Raw genomic sequence first — 21,208 nt, 5'->3', positions numbered from 1 at the left:
TCTACTGATCCAATAAAACCCCTATTAAATTTACAGCAACTTAATTTTCAAAACCAGACAGTGGCTGTTGTCTCCGGTGTCGACCTTTCTTTGTTTGTGGGTCTCCTTGGATCATCTTCGTTCTTTTATTTAGATTAGATTAGACTTACAGTGTGGAAACAGGCCCTTCGGCCCAACAAGTCCACACCGACCCGCCGAAGCGCAACCCACCCATACCCCTACATTTTACCCCTTACCTAACACTACGGGCAATTTAGCTTGGCCAATTCACCTGACCCGCACATCTTTGGACTGTGGGAGGAAACCGGAGCACCCGGAGGAAACCCACGCAGACACGGGGAGAATGTGCAAACTCCACACAGTCAGTCGCCTGAGTCAGGAATTGAACCCGGGTCTACAGGCGCTGTGAGGCAGCAATGCTAACCACTGTGCCACCGTGCCGCCCACATTGTAAAGATGTTTCATATGAAAAAGGTACATTTAATAGAGAGTGTTTCACAGACAGTCTCTCAATGGCAGTTGGTGCTTTCTCTGGCTAACTTTCAAAAGTGCTGGCTTCTTTTATACCCGAAACATTGGATCATCTCATTGGTTCAATGTTGTCAAAAGAGTACAATTCAAATTTGATTGGGTTTTAGTATCCTGGGGCATAATTTAAACTAGGAGAAAGTGCAGACTGCAGATGCTGGAGATCAGAGTCAAGAGTGTGGTGCTGGAAAAGTACAGCATGTCAGGCAGCATCTGAAGAGCTTATGCCCGAAACATTGATTCTCCTGCTCCTCAGATGCTGCTTGACGTGCTGTACTTTTCCAGCACCACACTCATGGTGCATAATTTAAACTGGTTGCTTAAATTCAAATGGTGGTCAAAACAACTGAGGTATATAGTTTGCAGCCAAATGTTACATATTTTTAATTTTCCCGTACACTCTGAGACTGCTAGTCAATCATGTGACAGTTACCTGCAACCTCGCACTGCCAAAACAGCCTTCACTCTCTCGTAAAGGTACAGTACACACCTTCCACTTCGTAACAACATATAAAAGGATGCTAATTTCTGCTCGTTACTATCAAATGTACAATATCAGTTCCAATGCAAAGTTAGTTACATGTGAAGTTATATAATTACATCTAATGTTTTATTTCTTTGACAAAGCGAACAAACTAGGGAGCAGCTTCTCTCAGCCTTAGGAAATCAAACAATCACAGTCTCTCTATCTTACAGTTGCAAATTGGTTCAAAACATAAGTTTGATTCTCGGCTGGTCCCCACTATCTTTATTTTAAATACCTTTTCCACTAGTTTTCCCACTAGATAGCACATATTCAAATTAAATTGACAAGGATGAAATTCACTCGAGACAAAAACAATGCAGGTGCTGGAACTTAAGGTAGACAAGCAGGAGGCTGGAAGAACACAGTAAGCCAGGCACCAACATTAGGTGGAGAAGTCAACGTTTCAAATGTAACCCTTCTTAAGGACGGGGGTTGATTGTAAGGGGAGTTGTAGGTAAAGGGATGGGATGGGGAGGGTTTTGAGTGGGGAGGGAGGCAAGGTGGTGAAGTAGGGATAGGTGAACCATGCACCTGTGATCTGCAGCTCCCCTTACACCCACCCCCAGCCCTGAAAAAGGGTTGCACCCGATAGGATGAACTTCGCAGCTTTCTGTTTGCTGAGGTCTGAAACTGCAATAGTTTATTTTCCACGTTTTACAACCTCTATTGGTCTCTTAGAGGTTGTCTATTGACACAATTTGTCACTCCATCTTCCCTGCTCATGAAGTGGGCCTCATTTTTACTGTTGAAGGTTGATTGCTCATAGGAATTCAGCTACATCCCTTCATGATAGTTTGTAGGTTGCATTGTTACTTCTACCAGATAGGTGTGTTTATGTGTTACTATAGGTGTATTTAACATTAGATTAGATTACTTACAGTGTGGAAACAGGCCCTTCGGCCCAACAAGTCCACACCGACCCGCTGAAGCGCAACCCACCCATACCCTACATTTACCCCTTACCTAACACTACGGGCACTTTAGCATGACCAATTCACCTGACCCACACATCTTTGGACTGTGGGAGGAAACCAGAACACCCGGAGGAAACCCACGCAGACATGGGGAGAACGTGCAAACTCCACACAGTCAGTCGCCTGAGTCGGGAATTGAACCCAGGTCTCAGGTGCTGTGAGACAGCAGTGCTAACCACTGTGCCAACGTGCCGCCCAAAATATATCGGGACAATTACCTAAAACACCTTCATTATTGTGGGACCAGATTTTTCTTTTAATCTATAGTAAATAAACTTTGATCGAGCTGGTATCCTTGTCAAGATTCTCGAAGGGTGTGTTTTAAAACCAGTCTCTGTGTCCAAGTCATCCTCCTGCAGGAGCACTGTACTGACACTCACATCATTGGCATCGATAGCCACCTTGAAAGGCTTCATTTAATCCAGTGTGGCTAATACTGGGGCAGTGGTTAACATGGTTTTTAGGCTGTCAATGCCTTTTGACAGTCTGCTGTCCACTGAAACTTGTTGCCCTTTTTTAACAGTTCGGTGAGTGGAGCAGCCACACTGCTAAAGTTAGGCACAAACGTTTGGTAAAATCCACTCAACCCAAGGAACCATAGTACTGATTTTTTAATCAACATTGTGGGAAATTCCCCAGTTACTTTCACTTTTGTGTCTTGTGGTGCCATTTGTCCATGTCCATTAACATGGACCAGGAAGGTGACTTGGGCTTTGGCAAATTCACGTTTAGCCATGTTTACCACCTAGCCTGCCTTCCGAAGTCGATTGAACAAGCCTGATAAATGGGTAAATGTTCCTTCCATGAGTGACTAAAAATCACCAGGTCATCAATGTACACCACATAATTGGGTAACCTGGCAATGACCTTATTCGTCACTCTCTGAAATGTGGCTGAAGTGTTTTTCATACCAAATGGCATGACTTTGAACTGATGTAGTCCATTTGGCGTTACGAAAGCCAAAATTGCCTTTGCTCTCTCTGACAGAAGTACTTGCCAATAGCCTCTGAGCAAGTCCAACTTAGAAATGTAAGTTGCTTGTCTCATTTTTTCGACACAGCCCTCCAATCGTGGAGTTGGATATGCATCAGTCTTTGTAACAGCATTGTCTTTGCGAGAGTCCACACATAACAGTTGGGTACCATCTGACTATGGGTGAGCTCCAGTCACTGTAACTCACTTCGATTATGCCATCTTGGAGCATGTGCTCTAACTCCTTCTGAACCTGTGCCAACTTTAGAGGACATTGCTTAATCAGAACAGCATCTCCTATATTTACATCATATACAATTAGGTTAGTACTTGCCAGTTTATTTCTGCATATCTCTCCAAGTGATAGTTAAAACTCTTTCAGGTCATTTCGGTTTTCTTGTGGAAGGTAACTCAATAATTTATACCAATTTTTGACAACTTCCTCATTGTCCAATCTGATTTGAGGAATGTCCAATTCAGAATGCTCTGAACTTGGTTCTTCCTTCTGTGCTGTAATCATTAACACCGTCTCCTCTTGCTTTCCTTCCCTATCAAAATACCTTTGAGCATATTCACATGACACACTCTCTGAGATTTCTTCCTGTCTGGAGTCCTTATCAAGTAGTTGACCTCACTCAATTTCCTCTCAATTTGATAAGGTCCACTAAACCTAGCTTTTAAAGGCTCACCTGTTACTGGAAGCAGCACCAGTACCTTACTGCCAAATGTAAAACTGTGAATTTGTGATTTGTTATACGCTTCCTGTTTCATTGCATGCTGTGATACTTTTAAATGCTGTCTAGTCAACTCTCCAATTCTATTTAATCGTTCTCTAAAATTTGACACACAGTCCAGATGGGTGGTCTCTGAATTCTGAGTTATTCGTTTCTCCTTAATCAATTTTAACAGTCCGCTTGCTTCATGCCCAAAAATTAATTCACATGGACTGAATTTGGTCGATTCATTCGGTGCATCCCTACTCGCAAAAAGTACAAAGGGAACTTTCTTATCCCAATCATTTGGATAATCCTGACCATAAGCCCTCAACATAGTCTTTAGTGTTTGATGCTATCTCTCTCGTGCTCCCTGTGATTCTGGATGGATGTGAACTGCTTTATTGCTTAGCTATGCAAAACCTCCTTGAATAGTTTGGATGTGAAGTTTGATCCTTAATCTGACTGGATCTCTATTGGTAGTCTGTATCTAGTAAAAAATGAAACTAATTCTTCTACAACCCTTTTAGCCGTGATGTTACATAATGAAATTGCCTCTGGAAACCTCGTTGACACATCCTCAAAAGCTAGAATAGATATTAAAGGTGCAGGTTTTATTACTGCCTGTGGTTTTCTGATTAGCTGACATGTATGTCACGCCCAGCAAATTCAACTACATCCTTGTGCAGTCCATGCCAGTAAAAATGTCTTTGTATTTTAGCCTGTGTTTTCCTCACCCTTAAATGACCTCCAAATGGTAACTCATGCCTCATTCACAGCACCTCCTTTCTATACCCTACTGGCAAAACAATTTGATTAGATTAGATTCCCTACAGTGTGGAAATGGGCCCTTCAGCCCAACAAGTCCACACCGACCCTCTGAAGAGTAACCTACCCAGACCCATTTCCCTCTGACTAATGCACATAACACTACGGGCAATTTAGCATGGCCAATCTACTGACCAGCACATCTTTGTGACTGTGGGAGGAAACCAGAGCACCCAGAAGAAACTCACGCAGACACGGGGGGAATGTGCAAACTCCACACAGACAGTCGCCCGAGGCTGGAATCGAACCTGGGACCCTGGTGCTGTGAGGCAGCAGTGCTAACCACTGAGCCACCGTGATGAATCTCTGCCTATTTCTCATCTGCTTGAATATGTGACTGTCTCCATTTCCTCATTAAGACATCATTTATTAAGTAATAACACACAGGAATGCATTCACTTTCTTTCTCAGTAAATGCTTTTCGATATAACTGTTTTAACTCCTCATCTTTCTGCTGTAATTCAATCAGCTTAGCAGAGCCAAAGATACTTGCACATTTATGTATTTGCTCCTTCTCTGTGCCACTTACCTGAGCAAAGGAAGTTTTGGATAACGCTATGTCAGCTTCCTTATCTGTGCCTTTTGATCTCTCCTGTTTCAACTTGTGCCTCTATGATCATGTGATCGCACAATCTGGGAAAATTCCTGGATAAACCTTCTCCATGTCTTCAGTTACCTGTGTCTCCACTGGCTTTTCAATGCAAGTAGGCAGCACACCTACCTGTGAAGCAGCTATATCATTTGCAAGGATAAATTGTATTCTTGGAGCTGAGAGTTTGTCCAGTATTCCGATCACAAATTCTCCACTCTTCTCTGGACTCACTAGCCTACTTTACATAATTGAGCACTTTTTGTCTCACCATGAATTCGTGTTACTAGTACCTTTTCTGGCAATAGTCTCTCAGGAATGCACGTCTCCACATCCTTCAGCATTACAGACTGAGAGGATTCTGTGTCCCTTAATATTATAACCTCTTTACCTGCTACTCCTGGCCTATGTGAACAAACTTTACCCTTGCATGTATAACTTTTGAGCAGATTTGGCACTTTAACTCTCTGCTTTTCCACCTGAGTTTGCACGACTTCAGGCAGTGAATTTTTAAATTCCTCCAAAATAATTACCTCGCTAAGGGCATCATAGGTTTGCTAATTTTTAAAGCTTTATCTATCTCTCGAAATTACTGTTTGTGATCCTTTCAAACTCGTTATAGGTTTGACCAGGGTCCCTCCTTAGATTCCTGAAACATTGTCGATAGGCTTCTGATACAAGCTGATGTGCACTTAAAATGGCTTTTTTCACCTCCTCATACTCCCCAGATACCTCCTTTGATCATGCTGCGAATACCTTTTGGGCGGCACGGTGGCGCAGTGGTTAGCACTACTGCCTCACAATGCCAGAGACCCGGGTTCAATTCCCGCCTCAGGCAACTGAATGTGTGGAGTTTGCACATTCTTCCCGTGTCTGCGTGGGTTTCCTCCGGGTGCTCCGATTTCCTCCCACAGTCCAAAAATGTGCAGGTTAGGTGAATTGGCCATGCAAAATTGCCTGTAGTGTTAGGTGAAGGGGTAAATGTAGGGGAATGAGTCTGGGTGGGTGCACTTCAGCGGGTCGGTGTGGGCTTGTTGGGCCGAAGGGCCTGTTTCCACATTGTAAGTAATCTAATCTAATCTACCTCACTGATCCTACCTACAAGTTTCATTTGGATCAACAAAACACACGTTGCCACTGGCCACTGCATTTGTTTAGCCACCTTTTCAAATGAGATGAAAAAGGCTTCATTTAGGCATTGCTTGAACATACTTAAACAGTTTCTCACTCGGCTTCTCACTACCAGTGGCTTGCTCCTTCTCACTCTCTTCCTCAATAAGCCTACCATCAGTGGCTTGCTCCTTCTCACTCTCTTCCTCAATAAGCCTACCATCACCCTTTATCTCCAGCCTTTTAAGCTGACTTTCCCTTTTAAAGAACCCCTACAGAATTCAATCTATTCAAACGAGACTTAATTATTAAAATACGCAAACTCCCTTTAACACCCAGTGTAAATGGAGCATACGCTTACAGGTTGAAGTTGAAGGGCAGAAAAAAAAGTGTTTCCACACAGCTCCCTGTTGAACTTCCAACCAGTTCAAGACTGACCTAAAACACTGCCCAGCTCAGCTGGAGAGCTGACCACTCTCCTTTCATTATACAGGTCACCTCTAAAACATGACGACTTTGGCCTGAAATCTCATCTGTTTACATATAAACAAAAGGCCTCTCAAAGTCCTTTTCATCTCTGTACCAAACCAGACTGATTGGAACCCAGCCTGGTTTATTACCGCTCTGAAAAAAATCAAGGACTGAGTCTCCTTGAGCCAAGGAACAGCTTTTAGAAGAAAATAAGGACTAGCTTTGTGACAATAGTTTAGACAGAATCATTGAAACGAATGAAAGTGTCTGCACAGATTGAATAATGCAGTTCATTAACTCGAGAAAATCCTCTGATCCCACGGAATAGCCTAGTAAGCCTTTGTTGCTGTTTCTCTGTAAGGAAGTATATTGTTTCTTCAGTAAAGAGACCAAAAGTGTCAACAGTTCACCAAGTGCAGTCTATTAAAATCCTATATAATTGTACTTGGACTTTTAAAATCTTATAGTTCAGTTCCTTTGTTATAAAGGCTAATCTATCATGTGGGAGTTTAGAACCCAGCTGCACCCTTGCAATAATGTCAGGTTGCTGCTCCTGACTAGGCACAACTAGCTCAGCATGGACCGGTATAAGGAGGAAGAGTGAAAAATACAGAGACCTTACCCGAAGCCTGAAGTCTCGGCGGCTGCATGTTAGAAACGCATACAGAAAATGTTATGGAGTAGATCCAACTTTAATTAATAAAGTTTATGGAATAATCTTCCAGTACCATAACAGTAAGATTACAACCTGGTCAATCCATGAATACCATATATTGTATTTAGTTTTATAATGGGATATAAAGTGTTTCTCACCTATCCATGTTACCGTCAATCTGCCATATTCTTGCCCACTCATGTAACCATTCTGTATTCCTTCTCAGTTTCTTGTCTTCTTCCTCATGGCCTACATTCTCATCTACCTTTGTATCCTCAACAAACTTGGATACTTATCACTTGATCTCTTCCTCTATCTGGGTCATTAATATAAGTTAAACATGTTTAAAATCCAAGAACTGATCCTTAGGATGTGCCAGTCAAACAATGCCCTGTTTATTCCTCATTTCTGTTTTCTTTTAGACAATTTTCCATCAGTCTGAATATAAATGCCCTAATTGCACAAACCACAAATTAGTGTCATAACTTCTGGTACTTTGTAGAATGTTCTTGGTAACCAACTGCACTATATTCATTGCTTCTCCCTATCTATCATTGCTAGCTATGAAATAACCCCTAACACATTTGTGAAACATGACTTCCTTCTCCTAAGTATGTGTTGTCTCTGCTTATTCATTAAATGATTTTCTAAATGTCCTGTTGGCATTTCTTAATTATGCAATGTAACATTTCTCTGCTACTCATGTCAGGCTAACTTGCATATAGATCCCTTTTACTTCACTCTCTCCTTCCTTGAAAAAGTATTATATTTTGTTACCTTTCATTCCGTAGAAACTTTCCTAAAATCTAAGGAATGATGAAAGATCAATGCATTCACTTCTTGTAGCAAAAACTCTGAACAATCAATCTCAGTTAAATTATAAATCTAACTCCTGTTAATTTAGAAGAAGAAATTTTGGTTGTTAGACAATTGAGGGGCTTTGAGCATCTGAGGTTGATAAAATCATGAGGGGCACAGATAAGGCGAATAGCAAAGGTGGGGAGTTCAAAACTAGGGGACATTATTAAGGTGAAAAGAGAAAGATTTAAAATGTACATGAGGGGTAACTTCTTGGAATATTTGGAATAAACTGCCAGAGGAAGTGATAGATGCAGGTACTGTTACAACATTTAAAAGACATTTGGATAGTTACGTGAATCGTCAAGATTTAGCGGGATATGTGCCAAATGCAGGAACATGGGACCAGTTTACTTTGGGAAACTTGGTCGGCATGTTAAGTTGGACCAAAGGCATGTTTCCATGCTGTATGACTCTATGACTTGATGTTTTCCACTTGACTAAAGATTCATACAATTGCAAGCAAAATTTTCTTTTTGAGCTGCATGTTTGGGTTGCATTTTGTCTTGATCCACTGTTGTACCATTGTAAAATCAGAAATTGTTGGAAAGCTAAAGTTCTGAAAAAGGGTCACTGAACCCAAAACATTAACTGTGATTTCTCTCCTCAGATGCTACCAGACGGGTTGAGATTTCCAGCAATTTCTGTTTTTGTTTCTGATTTCCAGCATCTGCAGTTTTTCATATTTAAATTGTTGCATGAGCTATTTTTAATATCACTACAGCAATAGTGGTAAGGCAGGATACATATATTTCAAGCTCACATTTGCTTTGAAATTTCATCCAAATATCAGGAAAGAAAGAGGAGGGAGGAAATTGAGAAGGGACACTCAATCTACAATCAATTAGTAGTGGTTTTAGCAGGAAAGAGACAAATCTGTACGTAACAATGGCACTTCTGTTATTTTGTTAGCTTTGATTTCCTATAGTTTTGAAATGTTTTGCTGAAACAATACAATGCAGTGAGGTCAACCTTTGAACGAGTAGTGAAATGTTGAGCTGACATACTATTGCAACCTCTACTTACTGCTTTGCAGTATACTGCTGAAACCATCCACCATAGTAAATAAATGGCAGGAGAAATAGCAAAATTTGGTATGAATGCCAGAAAGCATTTGGTTTGGCTAGGACAAAGCAAAACTCCCACACAGCACTTAAGCTGTGAATGCCATTTCATCCAGTGAACTAATCAAGTGATACATCTGAATGGTGCTACTATAAAAGAAGCTGTAATGTAATACATCCGTGAAGTCATTCCTGACAATAATACTAATGTTTCCCGTGTGCTTTTTACGGTTTTACCAATCCGATTCGGAAGTGCAGAATAACAAATTATTAAATTATAATGATTCCTGTTTGTTTATTTTCCCCTAAAATCCCGGCTGTCTGGAAAAAATACCTTTTTTGTTGGTTCCTGAAGTAGTATACCAAGCAAACAATGAAGCTCATGATATATGACCCTGTTAAAAGTGGGCAGATTAAAGGTGGGGAATAGAGTCATAGAGATGTACAGGATGGAAACAGACCCTTTGGTCCAACCCGTCCATGCCGACCAGATATCCCAACCCAATCTAGTCCCACCTGCCAGCACCCGGCCCATATCCCTCCATACCCTTCCTATTCATATACCCATCCAAATTCCTTTTAAATGTTGCAATTGTACCAGCCTACACCACATCCTCTGGCAGCTTATTCCATACACGTGCCACCCTCTGTGTGAAAAAGTTGCCCCTTAGGTCCCTTTTATATCTTTTCCCTCTCACTCTGAGCCTATGCCCTCTAGTTCTGGATTGCCCAATCACAGGGAAAGACTTTGCCTATTTATCCTATCCATGCCCCTCATAATTTTGTAAACCTCTATAAGGTCACCCTTCGCCTCCGACGCTCCAGGGAAAACTGCCCCAGCATGTTCAGCCTCTCCCCATAGCCCAAATCCTCCAAGCCTGGACATCCTTGTAAATCCTTTCTGAACCATTTCAAGTTTCACAACATCTTTCTGGTAGGAAGGAGACCAGAAATGCATGCAATATTCCAACAGTGGCCTAACCAATGTCCTGTACAGCCACAACATGACCTCCCAACTCCTGTACTCAATACTCTGACCAATAAAAGAAAGCACACTAAACACCTTCTTCACTATCCTATCTATGTGCGACTCCACTTTCAAGGAGCTATGAACCAGCACTCCAAGGTCTCTGTTCAGCAACACTCCCTAGGACCTTACCATTGCATGCTCCTGCTCCACTGAACTCATCTCTACCTTGCAAAGAACCCATTACGTGTATAAGTCCTGCTAAGATTTGCTTTCCCAAAATGCAGCACCTTGCATTTATCTGAATTAAACTCCATCTGCCACTTCTCAGCGCATTGGCCCATCTGATCAAAATCCTGTTGTAATCTGAGGTAACCTTCTTCGCTGTCCACTACACCTACCATTTTGGTGTTATCTGCAAACTTACTAACTATACCTCTTATGCTCGTATCCAAATCATTTATGTAAATGACAAAATGTAGAGGACCCAGCAGCGATCCTTGTGGCACTCCACTGGTCACAGGCCTCCAGTCTGAAAAACAACCCTCCACCACCACCCTCTGTCTTCTACCTTTGAGCCAGTTCTGTACCCGAATGGCTAGTTCTCCCTTTATTCCGTGAGATCTAACTTTGCTAACCAGTCTCCCATGGGGAACCTTGTCGAACACCTTACTGAAGTTCATATAGGTCACATCTACTGCTCTACCCTAATCAGTCCTCTTTGTTACTTCTTCAAAAAACTCAATCAAGTTTGTGAGACATGATTTCCCATGCATAAAGCCATGTTGACTATCCCTAATCATTCCTTGCCTTTCCAAATGCATGTATATCCTGTCCCTCAGGATTCCCTCCAACAACTTGACCACCACCGATGTCAGGCTCACTGGTCTATAGTTCCCTGGCTTGTCCTTATCACCCTTCTTAATCAGTGGCACCATGTTAGCCAACCTCCAGTCTTCCGGCACCTCATATGTGACTATCGATGATACAAATAATGGGAAATTCCAGTTGTTGGGCCCACTGTTGCTTCAACACACACCCAAAGCTGGTTTAATCTTCCTCCCTGACACTGCCTGCTCATTATGTATATAAGTTGGCACAATTAGAGTTCAGCTACCTGGTTGTTTTGGCTATTGTCTGACTCATCTCTCACTACTACATGTCCTACTGTGCCCAGTGGGGCAGCAGAATCCAGTGACCAATCCTCCACCAATGGAAGGATGTGATATTGAAGAATTCTGTTTCTTTTCCTCCAGTCTGCTTGCTTTTCTGCCTCTGCCTCAATCTCACTTTAAATCTACGATTCTGTTTATAAGAATGGTTCCAGGAATGAGAAACTGCAGTTGTGAGTAGTACTGTTCACATTGGAGAAAAGAAGGCTGAGAAAAGATTACGTACAAATTTTCAAAATCAAGAGGCCCAGAAAGAGCAGCTGTGAGGCTGTTCCTGTTTGTAAAATAAATAAGAACATGAGGGCATAGATTTAAAACGATGTGCAAACAATGCAAGGGCGATGTCACACAGTGAGTATTTAGGGTCTGGGATACACTCCCTGGAAGTGTGGTGGAGGCAGGTTCAATTGAGGCAAACAAGAGGGCATGGAATGATCATCTGGGTAGAAATTATGGACAGGGATATGGGGAAAAGGCAGGAAATTGGCACAAGGTAATAGAACTGGTGCTGGCATGATGAGCCACATGGTGGCCTCCTGCACTTTAACAATTCTGTGATTCTTTTGTTAATTTCTAAGTTATTGGGTTTCCTCACGAGTAACCTATATTGCCACATTGCTTTTCCCTATCGTTCACGGTATTAGTCAAGTCTGCACCTCTGGTATCATTCTTATAATTCAACATACTTTAGCTGAAACTTCTTAAAATGTGAAGAGCAGCAGCCCCAATAGCAAGTTTTGTAGGTCCCCACTTAACCCCAGCATGTTTACCATTTATGCAGACTTTGAACCAAATCTGGACAATGGGACAATCATTCTGCACTCATAAGAGTTTCAGCTAGGGCTGGGGGCTAGAAACAAACATTGTGCTTGTTAGGATGATTGGAGAGGGGCAATCCTTATCATATTATGATAAATTTCCTTGGTGGACTGTTGAAATATATGTTGTTTGTAACAGACTGTAAGTAGATAGTGTACAATTATACCAAGAGAATTTCATCATACTCAATGTTCCATACAATTTGTTTTTCAGAGTATAAAGCCATTGAATCAAATGACACCTCTTATACTTTTGGCTCAGTCTGAGTCATGAGTATACATGGTTAAAACACAGGGCTGTGGTCTGGATCACAGCGAAGCTTGTCTTAGACTCCTTGATATTGTTACCAGCTTAGTAAATCTCTATAAAGAAGCAGGCAGCTCAGCTAGTGACTGACACCACTGAACATGAATAGATTCCTGACTGCATCTTCTTAGCAGTCCCTCATTGCAACCAACTTGGATTGATAATTGACTGGAATTATCACCATTGGCGTATGGTCAATTGTTTCTTTTCTCTTTTAAATAGCACACTTTATTTAATATTCTTTAATGTCACAATTTTATCAAAAGAATTTGTAAGCATTTGCATGAGACTGGTTGTAGAAAAGTTTTGGGTTTCTTGAGAATAAGTCATACTCGAGCTATAATCCCTCGGACTCAATCAGGGATGCATAATTCATCATTATAGTATTATAAAGAAAAATACATTGTAAAGTAGTATACTGTTCAGTTCTCTTGTTAATATGAATAAAGAATTAATTCAGTTTTTTTGTTCTTGTTATGATGTATTGAAGGCGAACTTTGAAATTCAAAGTCCTCTCCTTCACCCAGATAGTATTAGCTACTTCCTTCTTATCTAGGCTTGTTTTCATTTTGCAAAATTTTTCTACAACTTCTATGCTTGCTGCCACTGACCTGTCAATCAGACCTATTTAACTAATATTTCCCTCCATTTTTAGTCTAACCCTCTCTGGCCTTATCTGTCTGCAGTCTGCATGTCATCCTCAAATCTGTTTTCCAAATGTTTATATCTTTAACGCTATTCTCTCCATTTCTCCTTCACTTTGCAACCCTAGACCATATGGATCTATGACCATTCTTCTTCACATACTTTCCCACCTTGACCAATGCCAGAAAGTCAGCATTTAATCTCACACAGTCTAGATTAGAGTGGTGCTGGAAAAGCACAGCAGGTCAGGCAGCATCCGAGGAACAGGAAAATCGATGTTTCGGGCAAAAGCCCCTCATCAGGAATTGTTAATGCTCTCCATTCATTATGCTGTTGTTTTAAAAGATGTTTGGCCTTGTTCTGTGCTTTCTCATAACCTAGCTGTGGCATATTTAGATTCACCAATTTTTTTTTTACTTCATGATTTTTTTGTTAATTTGTTGCATCCTATGGCAATGATTTTTAATTGTTAAGAGCCTTTACCTCAACTTTACAGAAAAAAACTTTCAGTTTATCCATTTCATTCTAATTCTGCATAACTGAGCACAATACAATTGATAATATCCTTCCTCTTGCCCTAGAAGTTACCCCAGTTTCAGATGAATCAACAATTATTGTCCCTGTGTCAGCCCTTAGATGAATGTTGACTGGAGAAACTGGGTGTGAAGTGCTGTGTATAATGAATAATTCAGTGTTACTGTCCAGGATGAATTTTGACCCCAGTTTGTTTTGTCTTCGCTTTGCAGCTTAATTCTTCATGTGGCACTCGTAATATTTCAGAGAATGTTAATGCTTGGTTGTTCCCTTGAACTTGCACTGTAGCTGCTTGAAGTTACTATGAATGTCTGTCAAGCTAGGCATAATTATTTTGGTTTTTAATGTGAACTATGATTATAGATTCCTTCTTGCACCCCATTATTGGATGATTTGGTCATTAATTGAAATCTGTCAGCCTCATGCCTCGGTAGCACCATGGCTAAAACCAATAAAGCTGACTGTTCTTACATTAGTATTTGCTTGCCTTCAAGTTTATGTATTTAAGGATCAAATCTCAGGAAGAAGGCAGAGGATAGGCACGAGGTGAATGTGCTCATTCTTTAAGCTAGTGCAGATATTGATGCAGTGAATGGCTTTCTTCTGCGCTGTAATAACTCTGTGATAACAAATCTTTATCTTTGACTAACAAGTGGCAAGCAGAAGTTGCATCACATAGTAGCCAATAATGAGCATCTCCTGTGAAAGACTACCTCTTCTTTATGGTCAATGGCATTACTATCACTGAATTCCCCACAGTTAATTTCCTAGAGATTACCACTGACCAGATATTTCCTTGGACCAGCCACATTCAAACTGGCCACTGGAGCAGGTGGGGGTTGCGAATTCTGCAGCAGATACCTCACTCCTGATTTCCCAAAGTCTGGTCATCATTTACAAGGCAGAACTCAGGACTCGAATGGAATATTTCTCTCAAAGTTGCATCACCACTCCAGAAGTTCCCACATAGGCCAAGTAAAAGTCAACCCCTTTAAGTTGCCACGTGTCTGAGCAAAAAAAAACTGAAAGGAATTGCTTACCTAAATGGATAAGTTATGCAGAATAAAAGAGTAGAGGGAGTGTTTTTCACCAGTCTGTGAGAGGGGCCAGCATAGTGGCATTGTTGCTTGGCTAGCTAGTAATCCAGAGACTTAGGTAATTTTTGGGGAACCTTGATTTAAATCCCAGCACTCCAGATGGTGGAATTTGAATTCAATAAAGTCTGGAATAAAATATCTAATGATGACAATTAAATCAATATCAATCGCTGTAAGAGCCTGGTTCACTAATGTCCTTTAGGGAAGGAATCTGCCATCCTTAACTGGTCTGACCTACATGTGACACTGAACCCAGAGCAATGTGGTTGACCCTTAGCTGTCTCTGAAATGTTGTAACAAATTGTTTGGTCGTATGATCTGCTAAAAAGTCTCAAAAAAGGAACAAAATTTGACAAACCACCTGCCACTGACGTAGACACCATGCAATGATGACAGTGAACTCAGCTCTGTTAACCCTTCATCATTCTCCTTAGCAACTCTGGGGGCTATCGGCAAAATTGGGAGAACCGTCTCACAGACCAGTGAAGTTGTCATACTCACAAAATCATACCTTACACAATGTCCCAGATAAAACCAACAATGCTGATATGCCTTCACCCCTCATTCATAATGGTCACTGTCCATTAACCATTAACCATCCTGGTGATGGTTGTTAATTATATTTCACATTTATGAAGACTTCTGGAATAGAGGGGATTGAATTTCAGTGCTGTCTTCCTATCACGGTCATGACAATGCTGATCCTTGATGCAACTTAATGACTTTATCTTGATAACTATACGCATATTAGTAACTGAGCTGGAAGAGGAGATGATTGGCCCTTTTGACCCAATAACACTGATCTCACTTACACAACATCCATTGACCTTAGCTAAAATTTTCTTTGCACTGGGTTAAACATGTGGAGCACATGGAAAAAGCTGACTATATTCTTCCCTTTTTGTCTTGACTATGCACTAAAGTTTTTGAGCCAGACTTAAATGAGGAATTTTCAGAGATCTCTGGGTCAGATTATATTACGTGAGTCAGTAAAATGTAATCCAGCAGAGATCATGTCTGCAATACACAAGTCTAACTGTTCATTCAGACCAAAATTACTAACTGTTCTATAATGTAGACTAAGTGTGCTGACTTCCCCTTATGGAATGACCTGTTAAGTGTGTTCATTTTTTTCTGTTGACAGGAACTCCAGTTTGGTTCTACATGCAAATTGCGCCCATAAGAAATGAATATGACAAGGTGGTTTTATTTTTATGCACTTTCAAAGACATTACAGTATTTAAACAACCCATTGAAGATGAGTCAACAAAAGGTAGAATTTCTTTTCTATGGAGTGTTGATGTATTGGTAATAAAGAAATTCTATGTCACTTGCACAAAATATGTTTTGATGGTTTTCAGGATCTAGTATTATATTCTATTCTCTTGTATTCCATAATAATAGAAAAATTACAATGCCTCCAATACTTTGCATTAAAAGTTGAACAGAACAGTATGGATGAAAGAAAGCCAATTTTGTTTTACTCAATGGATCACTGAAACATCTGAATATATTGTTTGCCTTATGTTTCGTCCTCATGTTGCTTCCTCCCTTAGGGCAGCATGGTGGCTCAGTGGTTAGCACTGCTGCCTCACAGCACCACTGACCCAGGATCAATTCACTGCCTCCAGTTTGTGTGGAGTTTGCACATTCTTCCAGTGTCTGTGTGGGTTTCTTTTGGGTGCTTCAGTTTCCTCCCACAGTCCAAAGGTGAACAGGCTAGGCGGATTGGCCATGCTGAATTGTCCTTAGTGTTCAGGATTGTGTGGGCTAGGTGGATTAACCATGGGAAATGCAGGGTTACGAGAGTAGCGTAGGGTGGAGGGGGTGGATCTGGGTGGGATGTTCTTTGGAGGATTAGTGCAGACTTGATGGGCCAGTGGCCTGATTTCACACTTTAGGAATTCTTAGCACTAATTTGCAGCCTTGGATCTTATGTGTGTTATGTTCTACAGCCTGTGATGTTATTACCTGACTGTTCTAAAATTATTTCACATATTATTACGTTGTTCATTTCCCAAACTAATCATCCATAATAAGATTACCAAATTATCCTCTAAACTAATTTATGGATGATTTTATTGACATTAGATACAAGCCAGTGGATTCATCTACTTCAGTGTCTTAAGCAGGAGCAATCCAAGTACTAAAAGTAGAGTCATGATAACAGTACTTGTTTCAGTTCTCCTTTCTGTGAACCTCCATGTCTTGTAGGTAAAACAGTACTTGGAGGAAAAATGTATTTATATCTGCACTTTCTTACCTAGCAGCCACAGTACTCTTTCATAGGTATGTGAGTCTGTCTCAAGTTGATGCTTGACAGATACTTACAATGAAAAGCAACTCACAATTCATATTGACCCGTCTCCGACATCTTACCTTAACATGAGGTAATTCAAAACTCTGCTGCCTGTGTCCTAACTTGCACCAAATGCTATTAACCTATTGCCATCCTGTACTGGCAAACCTACTGTGACTTATGGATAAGCAGCATCTTGGTTTTGAAAATCCTTCTGTGGCAAGGAGTGCAAGCTTTCACTGTCTCCCAGCTTGTAATTCTGAAAAGATTGTGGAATGTGAGGAAGATGATTCATTAGGAATAAAAGGGGGAAACTGGCAATCTGAAGCAAGAACAGAAATTTTTGGAGAAACCTAGCAGGTTTGGCAGCACCTGCGGGGACAAAGTAGAATCAACGTTTCGAGGTGAGTGACTGTTCAGCAGGAATATTTGCTGCACCACTGGCTTCAGCTTCAGTTGTGCTCAGTCTAATGATGACTGTCATTGTCTGCTTCATGGGAACTTCAGCTGTGCGTATGTTATGTTTGGGCCACCTCATCTTGCAACAGAGAGGGATGTGTGAATCAGTGAGTTTTGTGCCATGTGTTTGGGGTGATGTGCCAGCTGCACTTTAACAGTAAGCAACGTGGGCAAACTGTGAGTGTGAAGCTTGAAGTGATTCTAAGTATGTAAGGGGAAAAAGTAAGGTGGCTCAGTGGTTAGTACTGCTGTCTCACAGTGCCAGGGACCTGGGTTTGAATCCAGGCTTGGGCGACTCTGTGTGGAGTTTGCACATTCTCTCCATGTCTGTGTGGGTGTCCTCTGGGTGCTCTGGTTTCCTCCCATAATTCACAGATGTGCAGATTAGGTGAATTGGCCATGAGAAATTGCACATAGAATTCAGAGATGTGTAGGTTAGGTGCTTTAGTCAGGGGTAAATGTAGGATAATAGGGTAGGGGAATGGGTCTGGGTGGGTTACTCTTCGGCAGGTCAGTGTGAACTTGTTGGGTTGAAGGGCCTGTTTCCACACAGTAGGGATTCTATGGATTCTGAACCAGTGTTATGAATGTGAATTGTGAATTGTGATTGATTGAGAATGTTGGCTGGAGAATGAACAGAGGCGGTGGGGAATTGAACAATGAGTGGGGCTAAGGATGCAGGAAAACCTTAAGTTGTGCTAATCTCCTGGGAATGTGAAGTCTTGCCTGAAGCATGCAGATATCCAGTGGTGAATGAATGTCACTGGCGAAATGCCAATATCAGTTAACAGGCAGGAGAAAGCATTGGGATCCCCACACCTGTTTTTACAAACTTCTATTCCTGTGAAATTATTTAATGTGATAATTTATGTCGCAAAAACAAGTAGACAAAATGTAAACTATGAGGGGAGATATGTTTGATCTCTTGAACAAGGCAGGGTATAGTGATTTCTGATGTAGCCTGTCCATTGGGTAATTAGAATGGACCTCACTGAGTCCAACTGAAGACTTATTTGCTGCAGTGCAGTATTGTTTTGCAGAGTATTAATCATATTGTACAGCACTTCTTGTTGGCTACGTTCTGCAGCTTAGAATTAATGGAAGATGGTTAAATATTTACCTCTTGCTGAAAACCTTGATTTGTTTCTTTACATGCTGTGTCCCTTTTGGTTGAGAAGGGTGCAGAACAGTTGAGTGATCAATTGACTTGTCAGGGACTTGCTTGGTTTTTAGCTTTTGAATAATGTTGCAATTTACTGCCATAGAATCAACTGAGGCAACAATGCACATTTATTACAATTTGTGATGTTCTGTGCTGGTCTGCAAATGTAAATATAATGTTAGTTCTGTGACAGTCGATAAGTTGTTTATTCAAGTCAGATTTCCGTGGTTGTGGGTTGTAGTCATTACAGGAGTTCATAATTTAACTACCTCCATTACTTCCATGGTAGAATTTGTCAGATGGTTTCCTAATGGAGGCCAGGACACACATAATAACTGCCTGAGCAAAGTTGATGGATCTATGTTGGATTTATACCCACACTCTGACAGATGTTTAACTGTGAACGAATGGTGAAAATATAGCTCTGACAACAGAATCACAGGAAGACAAAGTGATCCCAACATGGAAACAAAGTGGGTGACAAGTTTGCCAATTGCAGTAGCAGTTATAAATTCGAAAATATATAAGACTGAGCATTTCCCATCTATTTAAAGCACACCAAACAATTCCCACTTCTTTAATCATGTTATTAATACACTGATTTTCTTTTTAAAAGAGCAAGTAAACTATCCCACTTTTCACACTTAAGTGCATACCAACAAAGTACTATTATTTTTGTTTGAACAGGTGTTCAAGTCTTGTTTCTTTTCACACTTTGGAAATCTATACCTTTCATCATTGTATTCTTGAGTTCTGTGCCAAAAGGCACAACTGATCCTCAGCATGGATATCTCCACAAGGAAGCAGGTTGTGAATCCAAACCAGCTGGAGTGGCGGTTAAACTCCATTTGCCATGGGCATATGTTGGATGGATTTGGTAGTTGGTACTCAGTCTAGCTGGCTATGTTATTAACTCAGCTTCCTTGGCCTGGTGCTTTTGGCTCAAAGGCAGGTAGAAGATCTCCTTTATCTTACATGCAATACACGACCTTCTACATCTTTCATACTTAGAAATGTTTCCATGAACACTGCACCAAAATATCAACCTAAATGAATGAACTCAAGCCCATGATTCAATAATGCTCAGATTTGGAGGTGAGATAAAGGCAGCTGGACCCTTGATGGGATTTTGGAGTTGGGGTGAGGTGTGTGTGTGTGTGTGTGTGTGTGTGTGTGTGTGTGTGTGTGTGTGTGTGTGTGTGTGTGTGTGTGTGTGTGAATTTTAACCGAAGCAGCTCAATTGTATCAGGGACAGGTTGAGTTGGATGTCCATTTCCTATCACACTGTCACACTCAGGTTCTCACACCATCAAAATAAATCGAGCATAAATTCAACAAGGGCATAAAACAATCTTCTGACCTGAACCTAATCCATTGTCTCTGAGGTGATTGGTTATAAATTAGCAATATAGAACTCTTGTATTTTTAATGAAGGAAGAGAAATTGCCTTTAAGTAGGTCTGAGCAGCTGATTTATCTGTAAACATTACAACGTTAGTTTTTACACATGCTCCTTTAATAATACATATTAGTTATGTTTTAAGCTCATTGTAAAATACAGGAGAAGGCCAACTTGTCATAACAAATACGCATTGACTGATGAACTCATGGAAACTGTGAGGGATTGTATTATAAATCTATGAATTTTGAGTAGGCTGTGCTGTAATCCATTTCCAGCATTCTGTGAGAATGTAACCTTTACAAAATGCTGAATTCCAATGGTCAGATGGCAACATTCAATTCTGCACTCATAAAGGAGGTGCTCATTACAAGATTCTTGATAAATCATAAATAACAGTTCAGGATGACTGAAAAGAGGTCTGGAGACACAGTTTAGTTGGAGTTTAGGATTGGACCTGCTGATGTTTGGTAGTTCTGCTGGAAAGAAGTTAAGAGCTTAAGTTAAGGTGTATCGTCAGGCCTCAGGAAAATGTCCTGGAGAACTGAGGGAGTGGGAAAGTCATTGTCTCTTTTGGAAGAAGCTGTGAGGAGTTCAGAATAACCATGCAAGCATTAATTCTTCAGTGCAGTGAGAGAGTGGAAATCGAAAAACCCACAATAGTGTTTAGTTCATACAACTGAACACAATTAGAACTTGCCGAAAATCCAGGGACATATCTAGCATGTTGGAGAAAGGAAGTTGACAAGAAATTTGGAGTTGTGCTGGTGAATACATAATGGAGTGCAGTTCTAGAGTAAACCCACCGTAGGAAGATGATCAATGTGGACAGAAGTGCAAAATTGTTACAGAGCAGAAGGAGACCATGCAGTCCATTTAATCTGCACCAGCTCTTTAAGCATTTTGAGATAGTGCCAAACCCATCCCTTTTCCCCAGAATACTGCAAACTGCTTCCATTTAGATAACTATCCATGGCCATCTTGAAAACTTCAACTGAATCTGCTTTCATCACATTTCTACTTACAAACCTAAGCCACTTGCTGGAAAGAAAAAAAATCTCA

General features: G+C 40.9%; 1 protein-coding gene across 1 annotated transcript in view; it reads left to right on the top strand.

Annotated features, from left to right (window-relative positions):
* kcnh5b (potassium voltage-gated channel, subfamily H (eag-related), member 5b) overlaps positions 1-21,208 on the top strand; it is a 313,820-nt gene that overhangs the window by 86,296 nt on the left and 206,316 nt on the right. Inside the window, exon 4 of the mRNA XM_060828544.1 lies at positions 15,973-16,101. Coding sequence (XP_060684527.1) covers positions 15,973-16,101 — 129 coding nt within the window. The remainder of the gene's footprint in view (positions 1-15,972; positions 16,102-21,208) is intronic.

This window comes from Hemiscyllium ocellatum, chromosome 8 (genome assembly GCF_020745735.1).
Source record: "Hemiscyllium ocellatum isolate sHemOce1 chromosome 8, sHemOce1.pat.X.cur, whole genome shotgun sequence".
NCBI lineage: Eukaryota > Metazoa > Chordata > Chondrichthyes > Orectolobiformes > Hemiscylliidae > Hemiscyllium > Hemiscyllium ocellatum.
Note: the sequence above shows the minus strand (reverse complement) of the source record. Positions and strands in the feature narration are given on the sequence as shown.